General features: G+C 40.9%; 1 protein-coding gene across 11 annotated transcripts in view; it reads left to right on the top strand.

Moving 5' to 3' along the window:
• ST8SIA4 (ST8 alpha-N-acetyl-neuraminide alpha-2,8-sialyltransferase 4) overlaps positions 1–24938 on the top strand; it is a 134165-nt gene that overhangs the window by 43136 nt on the left and 66091 nt on the right. For 5 of the 11 annotated variants that reach the window (XR_011736683.1, XR_010653203.2, XM_071802664.1 and 2 more), the window contains exon 5: positions 18088–18223. The exons of 4 other annotated variants lie outside the window; for them this stretch is intronic. Coding sequence is in view for 5 of the 7 variants with exons in the window: in XM_071802664.1 (XP_071658765.1) it covers positions 18088–18223 (136 nt within the window). In the remaining 2 variants the exon portion in view is untranslated. Of the gene's footprint in view, positions 1–18087; positions 24869–24938 lie in introns of those variants that run through there. 2 more of the 11 variants (XM_065861466.2, XM_065861467.2) reach the window with 2 other exon arrangements.

The raw sequence follows: 24938 nt of genomic DNA, 5'->3' as shown, positions 1-24938 counted from the left end.
CACACCCTCACCAATACCTAGGAAAAGTCAAAGTCAGGACCACAGGACACAGTTCAACAAAGCATGTAGTTCAAGATTAACATGAACATGTGGTTATATTTCATTATATATTATGTCAGTGACATGGGTATGTATTATTTTAATTAAAGCTAAGATTCAAAATTACTTCTTTCATAGCTGAAATAAAATCTGTATAATTGCCATCATGTAATAGATATTTAATAGTCATGCAATAGCAAAATTCTCATTTGCATTCATTAGAGGATTCATCATTAATTTGCAGATCATGGGTCAGATTCATTTCTTGGCTACCATATCTTTGCTCACCCAAACCATTATCAAGGTTTCCTACTGAGGAACTGCTTGAGTAGCCTTTCTTAGGCTTGAATAGCTACTCTGAGACATATAAATAAGGGCTCTTCAGGAAGATAATATGGCTGGTAGAAAGTAGGCTGCTTATTTATCACTCTGCCTCATCTCTGCCTGTTAAAACTGCCCCTGTGGGCCAGTTGAAATTAGACACGCTCTTGGACTCTGATTTCTCAGTTTTATAATATCTCTGACACTAGGAGAGACCCCAGTGTAGGCTTGTGTCTCCACCCTTCAGCTGGAGGCTGACCTCTGGTATCAACCCTGCTGATGCCATGGACCAAACTTCTGCCTAGGAAGCTAGCCCACCATCACAGTTGGTATAGATCAACTCTGAGGTCCACAAAATGTGCCAGCAGCAGGGAGCAACGGTGCTGGTTCTTGTGCCAAATCTGAATGGAAAGGGAGCTCGAGAAGATGAGTGGAGAGGAAAGGAAGGTTTTTCAGCAGTGGTGACCACTCAAGGCAGAGCTTTTCCTTTAGTGGAGGAGGGAGTTCTGCTTCAGAAACAGAGACAATGTAATTGTCAATCAAAATATAAGCTTAGGCTGTAAGTGTCCTAAAAACTTGAAAAATCTCAGTGAAGTAAAATACCTATCTTCTAAGACAGCCTTCTCATTTTGCTGTGAGGAAATGTGTTTTTTCTGTACAGACTTCTTTTGTCTGTCACTTTTCCATGATTGGACGCTTGGTTTTGCCTTATTTCTGCCACCTCTACGTACATTTCTCTGTGTGAAAGAGTTTGGTAGGTAGTCTTGTTTTTACTGAATAGAAAATTAGTTGTGAATGCAAAGGTAGATTCTTCTCTACAACAAAATATTCTTGTGCCATCTCCGGTCTAATTATGATTTTTCTCTTCCTCCCATGCAGCCCTTTGCTTCGTCACTTCTGTTTAATCCAAGCTTATGCCAATGCCCTTTTTAGAGAAGGAAATAAGTAATATTTACAATATATATGAGTGGAAAAAAAGCAGTTGACTCCTTCTTCAACATACCTGCATTGTCAGCACCATTTACTTAAAATAAATTTGCTTTCTTTTTCTTAATTTTATAACTGTTTTGTTAGGACTGGGCTCATTGTGGTTTTCCAGAATGGAAATCCAACACCTGTTTTTCCTGCCAAAGTCTTCCGTTGGCACTGTCAGTATGCTTAACTTCTGTAAGCATTATTTGCTTGTATTGAACTGTTGATTGGGGAATGGAGACATAGTGGTGCTCTAATCTAGTCTCTAAAGATTTGTATAGAAGTCTGACTTGATAACCCCTTAAAAGGGGTTTAGAGGTGTTTACATATTCCCTAGTGTATGTCTAATCACAAAGGAAAACTGCGCTGCTCAGCACTACTTGAAGTCACTGGTCAGAAGAAGTGTGTTCATCTGGAATAGCAGAGACATGCTCTAATTGAAACACATTAGCACAACTGCATAAGAAAAGCAGCACAGCATCTTTCTCCAATTATGCTTAGCATATTTGCTGGTCATGAGCATTAGCATTAACTCAAATTCTCTGCATGTCTTGCTGTCTCCAGTGCTGAGTGACAGAGGACTGTTGCTATTATCACTAGCTGTTATGTAGCTCTGTAAAACTGTATGCTAGGAGCATCCTTCCAGTCAACAAACTCAGAAAATATTTCCTGCATGCTTTGCACCTTCCTCCTTGGTTGTAGACGACAGCCAAGTAGTGACAGCTTGGACTTTCACAAAAACCTGCAGACCATAGAAGGAACTCAGCTGAACTGTCTTCTAGATTGTTTATGACGTTTCAACCAGGTATTTCTTTCCAAATGTGTTGTAGGAAATTGGGAGATACTTGTGTAACAGAGAGAATAGCATTAATGAAAAGGTGTAATGAGGAAATATTGCTGTTACATTATGTGGATGAAACCCAAGCCCTACTGAAACAAATCACAATACACCTATGAACTTCCATATAACTAAGATTACACCTTTTGCTCTAACCTGACATTTGCAACACTAGCATGTGGAGCAGGAGGAAAGTAGAGAAGAAAGAAAAAGCTCGCTAAATTAGTACATTGACAAGTCACAGAAAAGTTTTGAATGGGAACATCCCTCAGTCAGTTTGTGGCTGTGCTTTGTAGCTCTAGACATAGGAAAATAGATTCACTTCTGTGAATTCACACAGAAAGAATGAAACAAAGGAAAAAGGAGGACTATCAAATTATGGCAAATAGTTGCTTGGGTTTGTTTTTCAACTTGTCGGTTCTGGTTTTTTTCATGGTTAATCAGGTGCTTTTGCTTTTGTGCTGTTTTCTCATCAGTGCTACTCTCCCTTGCTACAGACATTTATTTTGTATTTGCTTACATTTGGCTGTTTATGAACCGTATAAACACATCTCACACCTTCCATTTCAAATCCTCATAAATTCTCATAGATGCTTTTTGATCGTGAATTTTACACCTTAGGGTCACTCTGTTCAAGTGTTCTCTGTAATTTTTTTAAGGTTTTATCTTAGCACTTAATATATGCATGTGTTAAGGAGTTCCATGGGGCAAGAATAAAATATATGAAAAGGTAGTCTTCGTTGGAAGTTAAGGGTAAAAAAAGCCCATTAATGCTGCAGCTTACAACCCATGTGTAATACAAATTAATGTATTTGATTCAGGTTCTGTCTATATTAATCAAAAATAGATTGATTTGAACTCACAGACTGACACACGGACTTTTATATTTTAAGTGTGAAGGTAGTGCATTGTCGAGGGTTAAGATTGCGGGGTGACAATCAAACCCTGGCAGATGTATTGTTAACCTCCTCTCCCCCCCACTTCCCCCTTTTGCCCCTCCCTCTCCCCCCTTCCCACTCAGGACAGGCGATCAGGAGGGAAAGAAGGACAGAGAAGAGAGTTGAAAAAATTAAAGATGTTTTACTAATGCTACTAATAAGAATAGAGAAAATAATACAAAATATACAAAACCAATCTTGAAAGCCTCAGCAACTGCAGAGCCAGCACCCAAAGTCCTGGATTAGACTCTGTAGCCAACCGAAGCTGGATTCAGTCTCTCACTAGGCCTCAGTTCGCAGGGACGACCAGCAAGGTCCTCTCCTAATGTCAGCCATGAGAGAAAAAAAAAAAGGAAAGAGGGCAGCAAAAAGGGCCGAGATCCTCGTGATCTCCCACTTTTATATAAAGTATTCACGTGAATGGAATGTTATACACCGTTGGTCAGTCTCTCGATCATCAGTTTCTCGTTGCCCTCTCGCGAGGTGTCCATCCGTGCTTATCAATAAGTTTGCATTCCATTGCTAGGTTTAACCAAAACATGTGTCAGGTTCTCCAGGAAAATGCAGCTAATATGAAGGCTTTAGCTGATAGGCAAAAATTCACTAAAAGAGAAACTTGTTTTTAACAAAACCAGGACATTCCACCCCTTATAATATGACATTCACTGAATACTTAAACCTTATCAATACAATCGATCAATACAATCTAATTAATCACTACTATATATATATACACATACACATATGTACATATATACACAGGAGTAATTAATCAGTGGACCATCCTTTGAAAAGTTCATTAAGTTCATTTTGTCACAACAGTCTCCCAGGGCAGGAAAAATGGTACAAGTGCATCTCATGACCACTGCTTGTGGGTTAAGGACACCAACTTCGAAGAAGGTGTCGGGCGTCACTCGAAGAAGCTAGCTCTAGTTTCATCACCATTGTCTTGATCTGAAAGACACTTATTAAACATTGTTAGTGCGGCAATTCACATCATACAGTTCAGCATTGCATATTTTCACCTAAAATCAAATCCCCTTGAGGTACACACCGAACTTCTCCATCCTTGAGCATCACCCACCAGGTGCTGCCAGGTCCCTGGGCAAAAACAATCCCACGAATAGGTTTGCCTTTGCCTGAGGCAGGAGTAACCCAGACTGCCTTTCCTAACATATTTTTCATGTGTACTACAGGGACTTTATCTCCTTCTACAGTCCGTAGAATTTCTGATTGGGCAGGCCAGGCTCGATTGGTTGATCCCCTAGTGTTGACCAACCAAGTGGCTTTTGGTAAATGTGAATCCCAGTTTTTAAAGGTTCCACCACCAAGTGCCTTTAGTGTAGTTTTTAACAAACCATTGTACCTTTCAGTTTTCCCAGAGGCTGGTGCATGATATGGAATATGATATACCCACTCAATACCATGTTCTTTGGCCCAATTGTCTATAATACTGTTTTTGAAATGAGTACCATTGTCTGATTCAATTCTTTCTGGCGTACCGTGCCGCCAAAGGACTTGCTTCTCAAGGCCCAAGATAGTATTTTGGGCTGTAGCATGAAGTACGGCATATGTTTCCAACCATCCAGTGGTTGCTTCCACCATTGTAAGTACATAATGCTTACCTTGACGTGTTTGTGGAAGTGTAATATAATCAATCTGCCAAGCTTCTCCATACTTCTATTTTAACCATCGCCGCCCATACCATACAGGTTTTAACCGTTTTGCTTGTTTGATTTCGGTGCAAGTTTCACATTCATTAATAACCTGTGAAATAGTGTCCATAGTTAAATCCACCCCTCGATCACGAGCCCATTTGTATGTTGCATCTCTACCTTGATGCCCTGAAGCATCATGGGCCCACCGAGCTAGGAAAAGTTCACCTTTATGTTGCCAGTCCAAGTCCACCTCAGCTACTTTAATCTTAGCAGCTTGATCTGCTTGTTGGTTGTTTAGATGTTCCTCGGTGGCTCGACTTTCAGGCACATGAGCATCTACATGACTAACTTTCACAGGCAGGCTCTCTAGCCGAGCAGCAATGTCTTGCCACAGTGTGGCAGCCCAAATGGGTTTACCTCTGCGCTGCCAGTTGCTTTTCTTCCATTGTTGTAGCCACCCCCACAAGGCATTTGCTACCATCCATGAGTCAGTATAGAGATAGAGTATTGGCCACTTCTCTCGTTCAGCAATGTCCAAAGCCAGCTGGATGGCTTTCACTTCTGCAAATTGACTAGATTCACCTTGTCCTTCAGTGGCTTCTGTAACTTGTCGTGTGGGACTCCACACAGCAGCTTTCCACCTTCGATGTTTTCCTACAAGATGACAGGATCCATCTGTGAACAGTGCATACTGCTTATCAGTCTCTGAAAGCGTATTATATGGTGGTGCTTCTTCGGCACGTTTTACTTCCTCCTCATCTGGAGACATCCCAAAGTCTTTGCTTTCTGGCCAGTCTGTAATAACTTCTAATATCCCTGGACGGTTGGGACTTCCAATTTGAGCTCTTTGTGTGATCAGTGCAATCCATTTACTCCATGTAACTTCGGTTGCATGATGTGGAGAGGGAACCGTCCCTTTGAACATCCAGCTCAGCACCAGCAGTCGAGGTGCCAGGAGGAGCTGTGCTTCAGTGCCGATCACTTCTGAAGCAGCTCGAACTCCTTCATATGCTGCTAGTATCTCCTTTTCAGTTGGAGTATAGTTGACCTCAGATCCTTTGTATCCTCGACTCCAAAAACCTAAGGGTCGACCTCGGGTTTCTCCTGGTGCTTTCTGCCAGAGGCTCCAGGTAAGTCCATTATCTCCGGCTGCGGTGTAGAGCACATTTTTAACATCTAGTCCAGTTCAGACTGGTCCAAGGGCCACCGCATGAGTTATCTCACGCTTAATTTGTTCAAAGGCTTGTCGTTGTTCAGGGCCCCACTCAAATTGGTTCTTTTTACGAGTCACTCGATAGAGAGGGCTCACAATGTGGCTGTAGTCAGGAATATGCATTCTCCAAAAACCTACAATGCCCAAGAAAGTCTGTGTCTCCTTTTTATTAGTAGGTGGAGACATTGCTGCAATTTTGTTGATCACATCCATTGGGATCTGACGACGGCCATCTTGCCATTTTATTCCTAAAAACTGGATCTCTCGTGCAGGTCCCTTGACCTTGCTCCGTTTTATGGCAAAACCAGCATCCAAAAGAATATGAATTATTGTTTCACCTTTCTCGAAGACTTCTTTCGCTGTGTCGCCCCATACGATGATGTCATCAATATATTGCAAGTGTTCTGGAGCTTCACCTTGCTCCAGCGTGGTCTGGATCAGTCCATGGCAGATGGTAGGGCTGTGTTTCCACCCTTGGGGCAAGCGATTCCATGTATACTGGATGCCCCTCCAGGTGAAAGCAAACTGCGGCCTGCACTCTGCTGCTACAGGAATAGAGAAAAATGCATTAGCAATGTTAATTGTAGCATAGCACTTGGCTGCCTTTGACTCCAGTTCAAATTGCAGTTCTAGCATGTCAGGCACAGCAGCACTCAGTGGTGGTGTAACTTCATTCAGGCCACGATAGTCTACAGTTAGTCTCCACTCGTCACTAGACTTACGCACTGGCCAGATTGGGCTGTTAAAAGGTGAGCGAGTCTTACTGATCACACCCTGGCTTTCCAATTGACGGATCAGCTTCTGGATAGGAATCAAAGAGTCTCGATTGGTGTGATATTGCTGGCGGTGCACCGTCGTGGTAGCAATTGGCACCTGCTGATCATCAACCCTCAGCAGTCCTACAACAGAAGGGTCATCTGAAAGACCAGGCAAATCAGACAGCTGTTCAATTTTCTCAGTGTCCACAGCTGCTATACCAAATGCCCACCTATACCCTTTTGGGTCCTTAAAATACCCTCTCCTGAGGTAGTCTATACCAAGGATGCACAGAGCATCTGGACCAGTCACAATGGGATGCTTTTGCCAGTTTTTTCCAGTTAGGCTCATTTCAGCCTCTACAACAGTCAGTTCCTGGGATCCCCCAGTCACTCCAACAATATTGATGGACTGCGTTCCTTTATAATTAGAAGGAATTATTGTGCACTGAGCACCAGTGTCCACTAAAACTTTGTACTCCTGGGGTTGTGTTGTACCAGGCCATAGTATTTGTACAGTCCAATAAACTCTGTTATCCCTTTCCTCCACCTGGTTGGAGGCAGGGCACCTCTAATTTCTGTTTTGCAGAGTCTCTGGGTGTGAATTAGAGGTTCCTTCAAGAGCATCAGAATCTCTTCTGCTCCTTTTGTAAACTGGAGCAGCCACCTTCCTAGGAGTTTTTCCTTTTATCTCACGTACTCGTTCTTGAAGTTCTGAGGTAGGCCTTCCATGCCACTTATTCATGTTTTCTCCCTGCTCATGTAGGAAGAACCACAGTGAACCTCTTTTTGTGGGCTGTCTCTGCCCTCTCTCTCGAGATTGGAAACGCCTTCTCCTAACAGCTGAAACATAGGTTTGTGCAGGTCGTGAACGGTACGAGTCTTCTCTGAGCTCTTTGATTTCTTGCAACAGCTTTTCAAACCGGTCATCAGATTTTTCACACAGTTTCTCCACAGCGGAGACACAAGCCCATAGAGAACCAGCAAGGCTGTCCTCAAAGTACGGAGCTGCTCAATTACTTCATTAATTTCTTGTATACCTCTAGCTGACCAGACCATTCCTGCCAATGACTTAGCATATGCAGGTGGTGCACTTTGTACAAATCTGCGCCACATAGATTTTGTACAATTGATTCTATCTGGGTCTGTCCCCTCTTGGCTGTTTGGTCCTAGATAGATGATCTCTCGCACAGCTAATTCTCTCAGGAACTGGATACCTCTCTCCATAGTATTCCATTTCCCTAACTTGGATATAGTCTTCCTTGTAGGGAAATCTGACTTTCATAGCTGCCAGGAGTCGGGTCCAGAGAGTAGTGGCATTAGACTCTCTTGAAATTGCCCTATCAATGGTGGAATCTTTTGACAGAGATCCCAGCTGCCTGGCTTCACCACCTTCTAATTCAATTGTTTCTGCCCCATTGTCCCAGCATCGCAGCAGCCAGGTTAAAATATTCTCGCCTTCACGACGACTAAAGTCTTTCCGCAGATCTCTCAGCTCACCTGGAGAAAAGGACCGAGTGGTGGTCACTTCATCTCCACCCTGTCCTGATGATGCGTCTTGGATTGATGTTGGCCCTGTGCCATCACCTGCTGCACGGGTAGTCTTTCTAGTGACTTTCTTACAACCAGCAACTGATGCTGATATGGGTTCGCCATCATTTGATTCATTTTCAGAGTCTGAATGACTGTCACAGTGATTGCTGTGGTTACAGCAACAACAGTGCCCAGTGTGTGAAGACGGGGGGGCTGCCTTGTTAGCCTTTGAGGCTGGAGAAGTAACGTTATCTGCAGCGACCTTGGCAGAGGAGCTCTGCGGAGGAGCTGTAGCTTCAGCCTGTGAAGCCGCGGTTGGGGGGGCAGTGGCTGCAGCAGCAGCTTTGGCTGTTTTGCCTTTTCTCGAGCGGCTAGGAGTGCTCTTTGCTAAAGCTTCCAAAGACGCACCGCAAATCTCAGGACTAAGAAGAGACGCAAACCTCCTATTGAACCTCATTTCTCTTAACAGTAACACAAACTGACACACATTCAGCAAACCAGATAACACCATCACAGTTCTATCAAAGCTCCAAGGATATTCAAAGTTCTCTAAAACATTTGCAAACTGTCCTAGCGAAAACACAAAAGTATTGTTAGTCAGCCTTTCTAAAGATTCGCTTGACCAGTTAGCAAATATAGAGCCATTCTGCTCTTTAATCTCTCCTGGAGGTTTTTCAAGGTAAAGAAAAAGCTAGTAAAAATACATTAGCGGCTGCAGTATAATGAAATAAACCAGTGCCAAACCACACAGGATCATCATCACGACTAAATAATATCCGAATCAAACAGAGGCGCGAGTATCACAACTCTATGAGGTGGCACCGTGCCAAGAAAATTGAAAGGTACGTCAGAGCAGTAGAAAAGCCAAAAATCTCCAAATTTACCCCTTTCTTTTGCCCCACGTTGGACGCCAATTAGCTGTCGAGGGTTAAGATTGCGGGGTGACAATCAAACTCTGGCAGATGTATTGTTAACCTCCTCTCCCCCCACTTCCTCCTTTTGCCCCTCCCTCTCCCGCCTTCCCACTCAGGACAGGTGATTGGGAGGGAAAGAAGGACAGAGAGAAGAGAGTTGGGAAAACTAAAAATGTTTTACTAATGCTACTAATAAGAATAGAGAAAATAATACAAAATATACAAAACCAATCTTGTAAGTCTCAGCAACTGCAGAGCCAGCACCCAAAGTCCTGGATTAGACTCTGCAGCCAACCGGAGCTGGATTCAGTCTCTCACTAGGCCTCAGTTCGCAGGGACGACCAGCAAGGTCCTCTCCTAATGTCAGCCATGAGAGAAAAAAAAAAAAAGGAAAGAGGGCAGCAAAAAGGGCCGAGATCCTCGTGATCTCCCACTTTTATATGAAGTATTCACGTGAATGGAATGTTATACACCATTGGTCAGTCTCTCGATCATCAGTTTCTCGTTGCCCCTCTCGCGAGGTGTCCATCCGTGCTTATCAATAAGTTTGCATTCCATTGCTAGGTTTAACCAAAACATGTGTCGGGTTCTCCAGGAAAATGCAGCTAATATGAAGGCTTTAGCTGATAGGCAAAAATTCACTAAAAGAGAAACTTGTTTTTAACAAAACCAGGACATGCATTCATTTATAATGGCAGGATGGAGTAAAACAAAAAGAAATTGACACAGTTTTATTATTTATCACTGGTAGGTTGTAGTTTATGGCCAGAAATTGGAAAAAGGAAAAAGAAAAAAGAGTTTATTTGAGCAGGTCAGAATTTGTTAACCTGAAGGAAACATTAACATATCTTCATATCTTTGTATATGAGTTGGCAGTATATGCCTGAAGCCCAGAAAGCCAGTCATATCCTAAGCTGCACAGAAAGAACCATGGCCAGCAAGGCAGGAGAGGTGATTCTTGCCCTCTACACCACTCTTGTGAGACTCCACCTGGAGTTCTGCATCCTGCCCTGGAGTTAACCAGTGCAAGAAAGACATGGACATGTTGGAGCACATCTAGACGAAGGCAACAAAAATGGTCAGAAACCTGGAAAATCTCTGCTGTGAAGACAGAGAGCTGGGTTTGTTCAGCCTGGAGAAGAGAAGGCTCTGGGAAGACCTTATTGCAGTTTTTCAGTACTTAAAGGGGGCTTATAAAAAAGATGGAGAAATTTTACCAAGGCCTGTAGTGAGAGGACAAGGGGCAACGGTTTTGAACTGAAAGAGGGAGGGTTTAGATTAGACAAAAGGAATAAATGTTTTATTATGATGGTGAGACACTGCAACAGGTTGCCCAGAGAAGCTGTGGATGCCCCATGCCTGGAAGTGTTCAGGGTCAGGGTGGATGGGTCTTTGAGCAACCTGATCTAGTGGAAGATGCCCCTACCCATGGCAGAGGCAGTTGTACTAGATGAGGTTTAAAGGTCCTTCCCAACCCAAATGGTTCTGTGATTCATAGAATTCTGTATTTTGCCTCATTATCTTCATTGCAGGAATATGTTGTTGTTTACATATGTCAAAGAAATAAGGTAGACATGGAACACCTGACTCAGAGATGTATCTCCACCAGACCTCAGAAAGGAACTGATTTGCCATAAAGGAAAACCTTTTCCCAGTAAGTTTCTCTATTAGCTTTCTTAGTCTATGAAATGTACTCTATGTCCATTTGACTGCACATTTGCTATGTACCTGTATATACATCTAGTGCACCTGTGATCTCTAACTATTTATAACTGACTTCTTTTCAAGTTTTGTCCATGGCTTGAGGGAGCAGTGCTTTTCAGCAGAGCCATGTACTATGGTAGAATGCATTTCAGCTGATGACTTCCATGACTCTGAAGCAAGGATAGGCGTTTAAGTCACAGAATCACAGAATGGCTGGGATTGGAAGGGACCTCTGGAGATCGTCTAGTCCAACCCACCTTGCTAAAGCAGAGTCACCCAGAGTAGATTGCACAGAATGCATCCAGGTGGGTTTTGAATGTCCCCAGGGAAGGAGACTCCACAACCTCTCTGGGCTGCCTGATCCAGTGCTCTGTCACACCCTCAGACTAGAGTTTTGCCTCATATTCAGATGGAACATCCTGTGCTTCAGTCTGTGCCCATTGCTCCTCATCTGATTGCTGGGTAGCACTGAAAAGAGTCTTGTCCCATCCTCTTGAAACACTCTCTTGAGTGTTAAGACCCCCTCTCAACCTTCTATTCTCCAGGCTGAACAGACCCAGCTCTCTCAGTCTCTCCTCATAAGAAAGATGCTCCAGACCTTTGTAGCCCACCGCTGGACTACTTCCAGCAATTCCTTGTTCTTCTTCAACTGGGAAGCCCAGAACTGTGCACAGTACTCCAGATGTGGCCTCACCAGGGCAGAGTAGAGGGGGATGATAATCTCCCTTGACCTGATGGTCACACTTTTCCTGATGCACCCCAGGGTACCATTGGCCTTCTTGACCACAAGGGCACATTGCTGACTCATGGTCAACCTGTTGTCAACCAGAACTCCCAGGTCCTTCTCCACAATGCTGCTTTCCAGCATGTCCACCCCTAACCTGTACTGGTGCATGGGGTTATTCCTCCCCAGGTGCATGCCCCTACACTTGCCTTTGTTAGAGTTCGTCAGGTTCTTCTCTGTCCAGTCCTCCAGCCTGTCCAGGTCTCACTGAGTGGCAGCACAGCCTTCTGGTGTGTCAGCCCTTGCTCTCAGTTTGGTATCATCAGCAAACTTGCTGAGGGTGCACTCAGTCTCTTCATCCAGGTCATTGATGAACAGGTTGAATAGGGCTGTACCTAATGCTGACCCCTGGGGAACTATGCTATGCAACAGAGGACTAACCATGTTTACTGTCAAAGTTTCTGCATCTGCTACTTTAAAAAATATATTTATGGATATTCTTTGTGATTTTAACTAGCTACATAAGTAAGTAGTCTCTACTCTCCCTTTCTCTCCTGTAGTGTGATGTATGGCAAAAAAAAATTTCTAACTGCCTAAGCAGCAGATCAGTGTTTCCAAGGTGTTTTGAGAGAGGGGGGAAGACAACAGTCTGGGCAAACTCAGCACGCTTATTGGAGCAGTAGGGAATACTGACTGGTGGGCTGGTACAGAGATTGTGACTTTTCACAGAAGTAGAGCTCTAGGGCAGTGAGTCGTTTCTGTGGCTTAAAAGTCACAATGATAAGTGATCTAAGTGATTTCCCAGAAGCTTGAACACTTTCAGAAAGGAGAAGGTGAAAAGGAGCTGTGAAGAGCTCCGTTCAGGTTTTTTCCTTGAAAATGCTGAGCATTTAAACACAGCCTGAAGACTAAAGTATCCCACAGATGTCAACAAAAGGTTGTTATGAATGTCACTTGCATTGTGAGAAAAGCATGAAAATAAAGTAAGAGAAGATGCCCGTTCCCTCACCAGTGAAAAAATATTGTGTGGCTAATCATACATGACAGTCAATAGCTTGTGTAGAAGACAAATGATAAGCAGAAAAAAAGCTCTTCTACCAAAAATAAATAAGGAAAGTGACCTTGGCTTTTGGAAGCTACTAGGGGAATGTTGAAAGGACCAAAGCTTAAAACCTAAGAAATGTGTAGACAGTTTGATCATTAGTATATTGCTCAGGAAATGGAATCAAATAACCCTCAATCATACCATGACCGCCTTTTTTGAAAAAAAAAATACATACATTCCTAACTTGCCGTGTTTTAGTGTTTTGGAAGCTGTATCAGTTCTCTTTTCACAGAAGCACTTGGAGACTTTTCCTTTTAGTGCTATGTGTAACTTGCAAAAGAAAAGATACATAGGCCTGGGCTAGCATCTGCACTCCTGTTGCTTTCATTTAGCCTAAAGATTGAAATTTAATGTAAGATATTACTTTACAGTCTCGTTCATTATGGACCTTCTAGAAAAGGTTAGTACATTATTACTATTTACAGTGATGGCAACTATTTTCATCGGTGAACTAGCTGTTAATTCATTGTTAACTTTCCCACATACAGTCTTTTTCAAGATAATTTAAATTGCTTTTTAAAAATATGCATAGATAAGTATTCCAACTGTTTCTGTGGGTTAATGCAAAATTAACCAAATTGTGTGATCTTGGACAGCAATAAATGTGCTTTGTTTATTGCTTAAATTTGTGTTCATTTTAATTTCTTTTTTTTTTTTTCCTGTAAGGTTTGCCACTCCTGTTGCTTGAAGTCAGTTCTGTGGGGGTTTACTATGTGCTACTGTAACAAACCAAGTGAGGCTCAGCTTAAAACAAGGAATTTTGACATTTTATAGCATCTTTATGAAAGTTGTTATTTTTTGACAAAGAGTCACCAATCTACTTACTCTACTGAGTTTTGAATGGCTTTATCCATATGGGTACATAGGCATTAACCGATTTCACAGATACAGTGTACCTCATAATAGCATGAAAATGAAAAAGCATTTACCAAAGTGTCATGGCTAAGTGAAGACAGTGATCTGGCATCAGTTGAAACAAATTTTGTACAAACAGTTTTGTATACAGGCGTAAGTTTTTATGGGAAACAGCTTGGATTTTTCCAAAATTTAGAATTTCGGACATCTAGCAGAATAGTCTCTTACACCAGGGAAGCTGAATAATTTTATTTGAAGACAGGTAAAGGTGAGCTTTAATATATTCTTAATTATTTTCCCATAGCCAGTGAAGACTATGCTCACAGTCATTAAAATTCTCTGCAATGGCATTGGCACTGAATGGCAGCCTGCTGGCCATGCTCTTGTTGAGCTATGGCAGTATAAGAAATGTAACATGACTGTGTTCACTGTTGATACCACTGATCTTTTTCTTTTCTTGCCAAGGAAGATTTCTAGGCAGAGTGAAACTACTCAGGTGGTCCTTGAAATCTGCTTTGTATGCAAGAATTTGAATTTGCTTGACAGCATTAGAGGAATGGGTAAAGGAAAAAACCCCAAACAAAAAAACAACTATTAACATTAAAGTAGTGAAGTAAGTTTGCCAAAAAGCAAATTAGAATTTTGGGCCATGTTTCAGCTCTTCACAAAGTGCATTGTTCCTTTTAATGAACTGGGTTTTTTTGTATCCTATTTCAAAATATTGTACATTGAAAACTGTAAAATAGAATACACTCATCAGTGTTTCTGTGCTGGCTGTCACACTCTCAGTGTTATTGTTCACACTTTAATTCATTCATACTCTAGATCACTTGTGTGCATATGTCATTAAGAAGAGGACAAATAATGCATTTTTAATTAACATATTCACATAAATTAAGAGGGTCAGTTGAATGGTTGTTCATATAGTTGATGTGATTAATCCCACTGAAAACATGAAAGCACCAGCAAAGGCTTTATTCTTTTTAAGTTTGAGGAAGTTATTTTAGCTAACACTTTCTAGACAAAGCAGACACTGGATTCAAGAACATGAAAGTGGCTAGTACACTCTCTAGCCTGCAGTCTTAGCAGTGCCAGGGGCCAACACAAAGGCTTAGGAGGAAAGTTGGAAACAGAGGAAAGGTCAAGCATTTAGCCTGTGATGTGTGCTGCCATGGATAACAGCTGGGTAAAACCTTGAGAAGGAGCTTCATCTGCACCACTGTGTTTGTGAATTTTAACAATTTGTATCTTTTTAGTCAATTGGTCGTAGACATCCAAAACATCCTGTTGCAATGAATTCCACTTTTATCTGTTTGTTTTAGACCTACCGCTGAATAACTCCACTGTGTCCATATTTTATATGCTACAGTGCTTGTGTTAAAGTAGTAATTAAATCCCCATTGGACTTCTTTACACACTGGTTAACAGAGTTGCTTTGAAGGCAGTTCTGAAGGACAAAGGAGTCCAGGAAGACTGGTAGCTCTTCAAGAAGGAAATCTTAGAGACACAGGAGCAGGGTGTCCATGTGTGCTGAAAGATGAGCCGGCAGGGAAGAAGACCAACCTGGCTCAGTAGAGAGCTTTGGCTAGGATTCAGGTATAAAAGGAGAATTTATAACCTTTGGAAGAAGGGGCAGGTTATTCAAGAGGAATACCAGGATACCGTGAAGTTATGCAGGAAGAAAAGTAGAAGGACAAAGGCCCAAATAGAGCTGAATCTGACTACTGCTGTAAAAGGCAACGAAAAAGTACATGAGCAACAAAAGGAGGGCAAAGGAGAATCTCTACCTTCTAGTGGATGGAGGAGAAAAGATAGTCTGGAAAAACAGAGGCTGAGGGGAGTCCCTATCACTTTTTACAACTACTTGAATGGAGGTTGTAGCAGGGAGGATGTTGGTCTCTTTTCCCAAGTAGCAAGTGATAGGACAACAGGAAATAGCCTCAAGTTGTGCTAGTGGAGGTTTAGATTGGGTATTAGGAAAGACTTCACTGAATGGGTTGTCAGGCATTGGAACAGGCTGCTTATGGAAGTGGTTGAGTCACCATCACTGGAGGTGTTTAAAAGCCACATAGATGTGGTTCTCAGGGACATGATTTAGAGTTGGACTTAGCAGTGTTAGGTCATGGGTGAAGATCTAAATATTGGTTATGAGAAAAAATATAATATCTTTTGTATGTCTGATAAGTTGCTTCCCTCATATTGCATGCCAGATAAATAGTTAAGAAGGGTATCTTTAGGCTTAAAACTGAAGATATAACAAGACTCCAGAAACTGAAAGAAGGTGCAAAAATTATTATTATTTAAAACATTTACTGCATCAATGAATCTCTAAAGTCAGCCTTAACTAAGTTTCATATTAGAGTAGCTACTTGACTGACTAAGGTGATGACACATACATTTCATGACCAAAATCACAAAGGCTACTAACACCACACAACCACTTTTATGTATTCAAGCAAAGGTTGGGAGCCAGAGATTTGCAGATATCAAATGATCTATAGGAATCTTCAGACTAGAGTGCTGAATTCCTCTAACTGTTTCATTCATTGCATTACTGATGTTCTTTTCATTTGAAGTAGACTTGATCGCAAGTTGCAAAGTAGCATATTTTGTGTACAGAGTTTGGATATATTTTTCATTTTTAAGAGAAACCAAACAGATAAACTTGCTTTTTGTGAGATATCTGAATATGACAAGCAGAAGAAAGTATTTTATATTCTGAAATTGTGAGAGGCTCTTTATTCTATCTTATTCCTCATTACATCTTTATTCCTGTACAGAAACTCCTAAGAAGATGTAGTGTCCTTTTCAAATACTTAGATCCACCTGTTTACTATTAATTTCATTCTCTGCCATGATCACCCTATTCATGGAAGGGTGAGATTCAGCTGACATGATAGCAATTGTGCCCTGTAGTACCAGATGCATCAGATTTGGTTGCTGTTTGGCTAGAGACACTCATGTAGATTGCTGATTGCATGTGATTAGAGTGAGTACTGACTTCTGAAGAGACAAATACCAGTTTCTACAAAAATTAAATAATTAGCTTTCCCTTTTAATCTGTTTCACTGTATCTGTGATATGAAGTGACAAAAGATGTCACATTAGTGTCTTCCATAACTTTTCTGTAAGCAAACATTTTTAAAAAATCTTCTAGATTTGAAGTCTCCCCTTTGACTTGTATTGTTTAAGAAGTTACAGATTCTCAGGGTAGGAAGCAAACTACTTAGTGTTTTATCTCAGAAACCTCTGTCTGAAAATCCAGGTTCATGAAAACAATGAATAAATTATATGCAATACATTTGTCTTTTGTACATGTAGCCATTCTTCATTGCATTTGCTTCTTAAATATGCTTTTTACCATCCTTTTTTTTTACAGCTAAACAAAATTCTGAGTCATTGCCTCAGTTGGCTATAGAGAAGCAATCACTCAGCCTAGAGCTGCTTTCTGTTTGCAGAGTCCTTCAGCTTTCAAAAATGAAACTAAGTACAGTCAAGGCAAAAAAAAAATTATCTTTCACGTGCGTATGTATCTGTGATTCAAAGACATCAGCCTTTAGGCCCTATGCTTTTGGCAAAGAGTGGAATTGAAAAGGACAGTTTCAATGAGGTGGTTGTTTTTAATGTTGTACAGCATCTGATGCTTTTAAGACACTTTTAGCTTTAATTAAAGACATATTTTTGCAATCCTGTCTGATAGTGGTGGGTGGAATGTTTCTCCTGCTACACTGCTAAATGCCTTTAAAGCAGTCTGGTTGTATACTCAGAGTTCCAACCTTAGTGTAAGCCTGTTTAACACAAAGCTAACTCTGTTTTGATGAAGCTTGTGTCCCTTGATCCCCTGTCTAGGCTATGGTAGAAACAATTCACAGCCTACAGCTAACAGATAACATAATAATACAAAGCAATGATCCAGGTTTGTGTAGTAAAGCTGTTTAACAACTTTGCTTACCTCCCGTATTTGCAGCCACTCTTCCCACAGTTTGACCACTACAACTCTGTGCATGGCTGCTATTTATCTGAACCAGTAGAATAACCATGTCTAAGTTTCTAAATACCCTTTTTTATTTCTGTGAAGTACTAACAAACTTTATATTGAATCAGGCTTGGGAGAAGTGTTTTACCAGTAATAGGCTGGCACTAGCTTGATTAAGTTTTGCTTTTAAAAACTGAGGATGGAAAACAATGTTGGTGGCAGATTTTGAAGGTACCAATGAGAGCTATGTGTTGGAATCCAGTTCACTTTGCATGTTCCTTCTGCACCTGCCCGCCATTTGCATCTTTGAAAACTCCCTGCAGCTTCTAAACCCATAACCAGACATGTTGTTGCTGGCTCAGGAAAACTCCCCCATGATGACACAACAGTGTAATCATTTATGATCTCAGCTTAGAGAGAAGAAGGAAACATTTTCGTTTTTATAGTGTAAAATGAATTCATAATAGATCAAATAAGTTTGCGGGATTTATTCACATGAAGTTGTATGAGGGTTTCCTAATGTACTTTTTCCTTCTTTGCAGCTATTGGCTGACAAACAAGGTCCACATTAAACGACCCAGCACTGGTCTGCTCATGTATACGCTTGCCACCAGGTTTTGTGACGAAATTCACCTATACGGATTTTGGCCATTCCCAAAGGATTTACATGGAAAACCAGTAAAGTATCATTATTATGATGATCTGAAGTATCGGTACTTTTCTAATGCCAGTCCTCACAGGATGCCATTAGAGTTTAAAACATTGTATGTATTACATAACAGAGGAGCACTTAAATTAACAACAGGGAAATGTGTACAGCAATAAAGCACACGTGAAAAAAGAGGAAGAACAGAATACACACCTCATCATAAAGGTGTTGTGGAATGACAACGCAATCCCTGTGAGGATATGTTTCAATATCCACTAAGCCATTGGAAAAAAATAATTTTATCAGAAGTACGTAACCAGCTATTATACCTGTAAAGTGCTATATAACTAAGCTATCTTGACTGCAAGGGTTCAAGTAAGTGCCACTTTCACTAAGAACAGAGCTTGAATGTATACTCAGTAGTGTATACTCAGGTTCCAGTGACACAGTCATCATGAATTAAAGAAGAAAAATATAGCCTGATTACTGCTGACATGCACTGTGGTCAGACAGCCCATAGAAGAAATCCCCAATGGATGGAGTATTTTCTTAAGCAAATAAACCAGACCTTGGCAGAATAAGATCATGATTTGAATCATTATCAGAATTGGGTAGAGAAAGTGAAGCCCGCAAGATCAAACAAATCAGTAAATGCCTTCAGTCAGAGGACTTTTCTGATCTTGTACAATAACCTCAGCTTTTGTTGCTGTTTTTCTTATTGCTGTTGATTGGGTTCTGTTGCTTTTAAGTATGGGAGCCCTTAAAGGATTTTGAGGATGAGTAATTGAAAGTATATATCTTACTGAATTGTCTTAGGAAAAAAATTCGTAAGGGTGGGATGGTGGAGGGAAACATCAAATATTTTATCAATTGTTATTGTATTGTATCTTGCTGTCACACAACCGTTATCATCCCAATTGTTTTTCCAGCTGCCACTGTCAATACCCACTAAATGGAACCACTCAGCGGTCATTTCGATCCATTTTTAAAGACAAGTTTTTCTGTTGTGTTCAGATTTGAAGACATATGAGAAGGTCCCCTTATTTTTTGTACCAAAGATTACTTTTATACACATTTCCTCTTTTCCTTGGAGAAATAATTTAGATTCAGTATGATGTTTCTCTGCTGCTGAAGGGAACATATTCTGTATGTTATTTAAATTTTTGAATTAAGCATCTCAAAGCAAAGCCTCTTTACTGACTACATACAGAATTCTACTCTTCAGAAAAATTTGCAGGAGTAAAGAAATTATTTCATACACTCAAGCATATATATATACACAATTTTTATTCCTGATTAAAAAGAAAACACAAAAGCTAAAGGAACTCAGGTGACATTGGAACACATCTAAAGAAAAAAAAGCTAACCAATTAAACGGAAAATTGTGACACTGTAGATCAAACAGTTCTTTTAAAACTTAATTTTTTAATGGTGTTGGATATCTTTCTCTAATATACCTCTTTTGTATCAGCTTGATGGTCTAATATGTAATCAACTGAATAACACAGAGCTGCATTATCTCACAGTGACTTTTCTGAGCATCACTCTTGTTTATCCACAAAATCAAGAATTCTTTCACTCTCTTCTTTCAAAAAAGAGAATAAGAAATTACAGGAGGGTAGGAGAAAGTGGAATTACAGTACAGCATATCTAAGATACAAAACCTATCTGCATATGATATGTTGTAGCACTAATGGAGCAGGTAAATGAAGAATACCGTGGTTTCACCATTTTCATGTCAGTCTAGGCTTAGAAGGAGGCATGCAGATACAATGCATGGCTATTTTCATGTTATGTTTTCAGCTCTAGGTTAGGTCATAATCTCCAAATATGATATTAGATATATCTATTAAATTTTGAATGACCTTGAGCCAATTTCATAAGTAGCAAAGCACTCACAAATATTTACTAGTTAGAAGTGCCATTTATTACCCATTTTTCCTCTAAGTTCACATGTATTTCATTATACCTAACTAGATGTCTGTGATTATGACAAGAGGAAATGGCCTCAAGCTGCACCAGGGGAGGTTTAGAGTGTATATTAGGAAAAAATTCTTTGTGGAGAGTGTTATGAAGCAGTGGAATAGACTGCCCATGGGAGTGGTTGAGTCACCATCCCTCAAAGTGTTTAAAAGATGCATAGACAAAGTTCTGCGGGAGATGGTTTAGTGCTAGAGTTAGGTTATGATTGCACTCAATGATCTTGAGGGTCTCTTCCAACCAGAATGATTCTTTGATTCTATGATTATGCAAATTTAGTAGCTAGATCACTGCCTTGCAGACAGTTTTGCCAAAAGCTGATAGGAAACAGAAAGTCATTCTGCTATATCTATGACACAGTAGCATCTTTCCTTATTCACCAATCTCTTCTATCCAGGAGAGTTTACTCTGGCTATATGTTAAGGTGTGGGATATGGTCCTAACATGATCACCACTTGAAGACAAGGCGTCACTAGGAACTAAACAGCAATACAGACTGGTATGTGTTTACTTTGTTGTTGATAAGCCAGAGGGTGTTATTGTACACTGTGTAAACTTGCAGTCTAAGACAAGGTTATTTTCCTTGATGAAAGGTAGGCATATTTTTGTTTTTTTGTGTCAGGATTTTGCTGCTGTTGATTTTTTAAAATATATTTCATTTACATTGACAGAATTTCTATTGCGATGAAGAATTCACAGGTGACAGTGTCATGGAAGCTCAGAGAAGCATCTGTTTAGCTTTAACCTTTCTTCTGGGAATATCTTTTCCTCTCTACTGTCAGGTCATGAACAAAAAAGGAATTCAAGTAGACTAAAATATTAACTGAAAGGTGAAGTTTTTCGTGTTAGGGAAGTTTTTAATACATCAGCTAATAATATCTCTGAGAGAAATGTAGATACAGACACTCCTGTGGTAGTGAAAAAAATAATCATAGAATCATAGAATAGTTTCAGTTGAAAGTGACCTTCAGACATCATCTAGTCCAAGCCCCCTGCAATGAGCAGGGACATCTTCCACTGTATCAAGTTGCTCAGAGCCTCATCCAGTATGCCGTTGAATGTTTCCAGGGATGGGGCATCTACCACCTCTCCAGGCAGCCTGTGCCAGTGTTTTACCACCCTCATTGTAAAAAATTTCTTTCTCATGTCTTTCACATGTCTCCTTTAGCTTAAAGCCATTACTCCTTTTCCTGTTGCAACAGGGCCTGCTAAAAAATCTGTCTCTATCTTTCTTATAGGCCCCTTTTAACTACTCAAAAGCTGCAACAAGGTCTCCCCAAAGCCTTCTCTTCTCCAGGCTGATCAACCCCAACTCTCTCAGCCTGTCCTCACAGCAAAGCTGTTCAGTACTCTCATCATTTTCGTGGCCCTCCTCTGGACCATCTCCAACCGATCCATGTATTTCCTGTGCTGAGGGCTCCAGAGCTGGATGCAGGACTCCAGGTGGAGTCTCACCAGAGCAGAACAGAGGACCAGAATCACCTCCCTCCACCTGCTGGCCATACTCCTTTTGATGCAGCCCAAGATACAGCTGATCTTCTGGGCTGCGAGCGCACATGGCATGCTCCTGTCCAATCTTATATCCACCAGTACACCCGCATCCTTTTCTGTAGGGCTACACTCAATTCCTTCATCTCCAGCCTGTATTGATACTGGGGGTTGCCACAATACAGGTGCAAGACCTTGTGCTTGTTCCTGTTGAACCTCGTGAGATTCACATGGACCCACTTCTTGAGCTTGTCCAGGTCCCTCTAGATGGCATCCTGTCCCTCAGTTGTGTCAACTGTACCACTCAGGTTGGTGTCATCCACACACTTGCTGAGGGTGCACTCAATCCCACTGTCTGTCATTGGTGAAGATACTAAACAGTACTGGTCCCCGTATGGACCCATGATGGTCACCGCTTGTCACCACTGTATATCCAGACATTGAGGCATTGGCCACTACCTTCTGGATGTGACCATCAAGCCAGTGCCTCATCCACCAAACAGTCCACTCATCAAATCCATATCTCTCCAATTTAGAGAGAGAATGTTATGAGGGACCATGTCAAAGGCTTTACAGAAGTCCAGCTAGACAACATCCATAGCCCTTCCTTTGTCCACTCCACCGTAGAAAGCCACAAGGTGGGTCATGCAGGACTTGCCCTTGGTGAAGCCATGCTGGCTGTCTCATCACCTCCCTGTCCTCCATGTGCCTTAGCATAGCTTCTAGGAAGATCTGTTCCATGATCTTCCCAGGCACAGAGGCTGACAGATTGATAGTTTCCAGGGTCCTCCTTTCTACTCTTTTTTAAAAATGGGTGTGATGTTTCCCTTTTTTCAGTCATCAGGGACTTCACATGACTGCCATGGCTTCTCAAATGTCATGGAAAATGTCTGGGCAACTACATCAGCCAGTTGGCTCATTACTTGTGTTAACTGAATAAGTGAAAAGAATTAGTTGTAAACAGGGCGACAGATGAGAAAGTTTGCCTTTAGAAGTCAGCAGATGGAGAAAAGTTTGGCTTGGGCCTATTTGCAAAGTATATCTTTGATCTCTGTGATTGAAGTTAACTTTATTACACAAGCCATGGAGTCCAAGTTTTTACTCTATCACTAAATCTGACAGAACAGGGTGATAAAGGGCAATGTTTGGCACAAGAGATGACATGACATGACATGACATGACATGACATGACATGACATGACATGACATGACATGACATGACATGACATGACATGACATGACATGACAGTAGGACCTTCTTACAAGACAACAGTTTGTCCATACTTTCTCAAAAATACTTTAACCTTATTTCCTGCAGGCTTTCCACTTTCAGTACTGCATGGTTCTGGCACCATGAGCCGTGGGTTCATGGCTCTCTACCGTCATGTATGCTCATCCTTCTTATAGCACTCTCCTCTCAAACCGGTATCCAGGTGTGCCTCCCTACCAAAAGCATAGAGCTCCTCACTAAACCAGCTCCTGTCTCACCTGCCTCAGCTCTATCCTGAGCTGAAGAGTAATGTATTAGGTTTCAAACCATCCTCTGAGGCAAAGTAGCAGTTGTATTTTTGACTGTGCAGGTTTTTGTGGGCACTAGGAGTCATTTTACTCTATTGCATTTGTATAAGATCTGTCTCCATGTAGACCCCAAAGCTTCTGGGACTCCTTGGTGTGCAGTTTGTTGTGCTGCAAATTGTCACTTTTGAGGTGGTTTCTGACTACCAGTTACTGGTTACTGTAGAGTGGCCTGCGATGGGATATGCCCAGAGCTTTTCCTGTTAGGTTACATGGCCTTAGTTGTTTGCCCTTTCACTGCTGGGAAGCTGTAGCAGTGGATTCATTGCAGACACCGTTTCCTACCTTTCTCTTATACCTTCTGGCTCTATATTGCCATGGGGCTATTCATGCATTTCTGTTGAGGGACCCAGGTCCTGAATTAAAAAGACATAGTATTTCCACTATGTGACTCTTCTTCCCTAGACATGACCTGGAGCATAGCACCAAAGTCTTATCTGCCGTATAAGGACTTCACGGTGGAATACATTTTTCTTTGTGGTCCTTCACTGGGCAGCAGTCAACAACTCAAGCCTCCATAGCTGCTTTGGATGATTTCTGGTGTTTATATATTAATACATTCACATCTCCTGTGCTGCCTACAGCACAGATCAGATAAATAGGCTTTATTATAATTACCACTTCTATCATCCAATACTATAAATAACTAATAAGTAGATAGGATAAAAAGAACAAAAATCCCTAATATTGTAAAGATATTTTCCCTGGTGAGGAACAACTGAGTCCTCATCAGTTGAGTGTTCCTCAACTGTGTACTCACATCAGTCATATCAATTGCCAGCTATGGTTCCTAAATGTATGTTAAAAATAAGAGCTGGGAGATATATTAAGAGAGCAGACCGTGTATATTTTTTCTGAATTGTATGACAGCTTTACATTGAAAAACTTGATTTCATTCAGATAAATTTATTGTGAATTGCTTCTTAACGTACATGTTAATGTTTCTGTGGCAGAGAGTCTTTCATATTTCGTAAAAACAATTGATAAATAAATTTGTTTGGGAAGTTTTCAGTTTTGGGATTGTTTTCTCTCCCACAGCTCTGAGCCATTCTCCAGATATAAAATCTACTGAACCTTTCAAACCTTGACTAGTTTACACAATGTGGCGTATAATAAGGACTGTACCATTCTTTTGTTAAAAAACAGAAGCAACATGTGCTTGAGGTCAGCACCTGTTCTGTAATTGACTGCAATTTGAAGAAAAACAGGTGTGGGTTCAGTACCTTCTTTTAGTGTTTGAGCTAGCAAAGTGCTGAGCACTCTTTACAGTGACTTTCCTGGGAGAGACATGTCCAGGATTTAGATGGGGATCAGATTAGCATATTTCAGGATATAACTCTGAAATTGCACATTATTTATTTTTAATAGCACTGTTACTTTGTGTAGGGAAAAGCACAATTGTTCTAAATGTAGGTAAAACAAAAGAAGAGCGTTTACAGAAAGGTTCATTCCTGCACAGAACTATTGCTACTGAGCATATGTAATACAATTTCTGTGGTTTAAAATATTGATATGTGTTCTGTCAGGCTTGTCATGTTTGACACTGTTAATATTATTTCAAGTACAGCTATGGGGATTGTTTTTTATTTGTATAACTGTAAAATAAAGAATTTTTTTCATTTTTACTGTTATATTCTGTTCCGTATTCCTTTCTAACACAGTTGTGATTATATTTTTTAATTCTGTGCTAATCGTAAGAAT

Source organism: Patagioenas fasciata, chromosome Z (assembly GCF_037038585.1).
Source record: "Patagioenas fasciata isolate bPatFas1 chromosome Z, bPatFas1.hap1, whole genome shotgun sequence".
NCBI lineage: Eukaryota > Metazoa > Chordata > Aves > Columbiformes > Columbidae > Patagioenas > Patagioenas fasciata.
The sequence above is the reverse complement of the archived record's forward strand: the minus strand, read 5'-3'. Positions and strand labels throughout refer to the sequence as shown.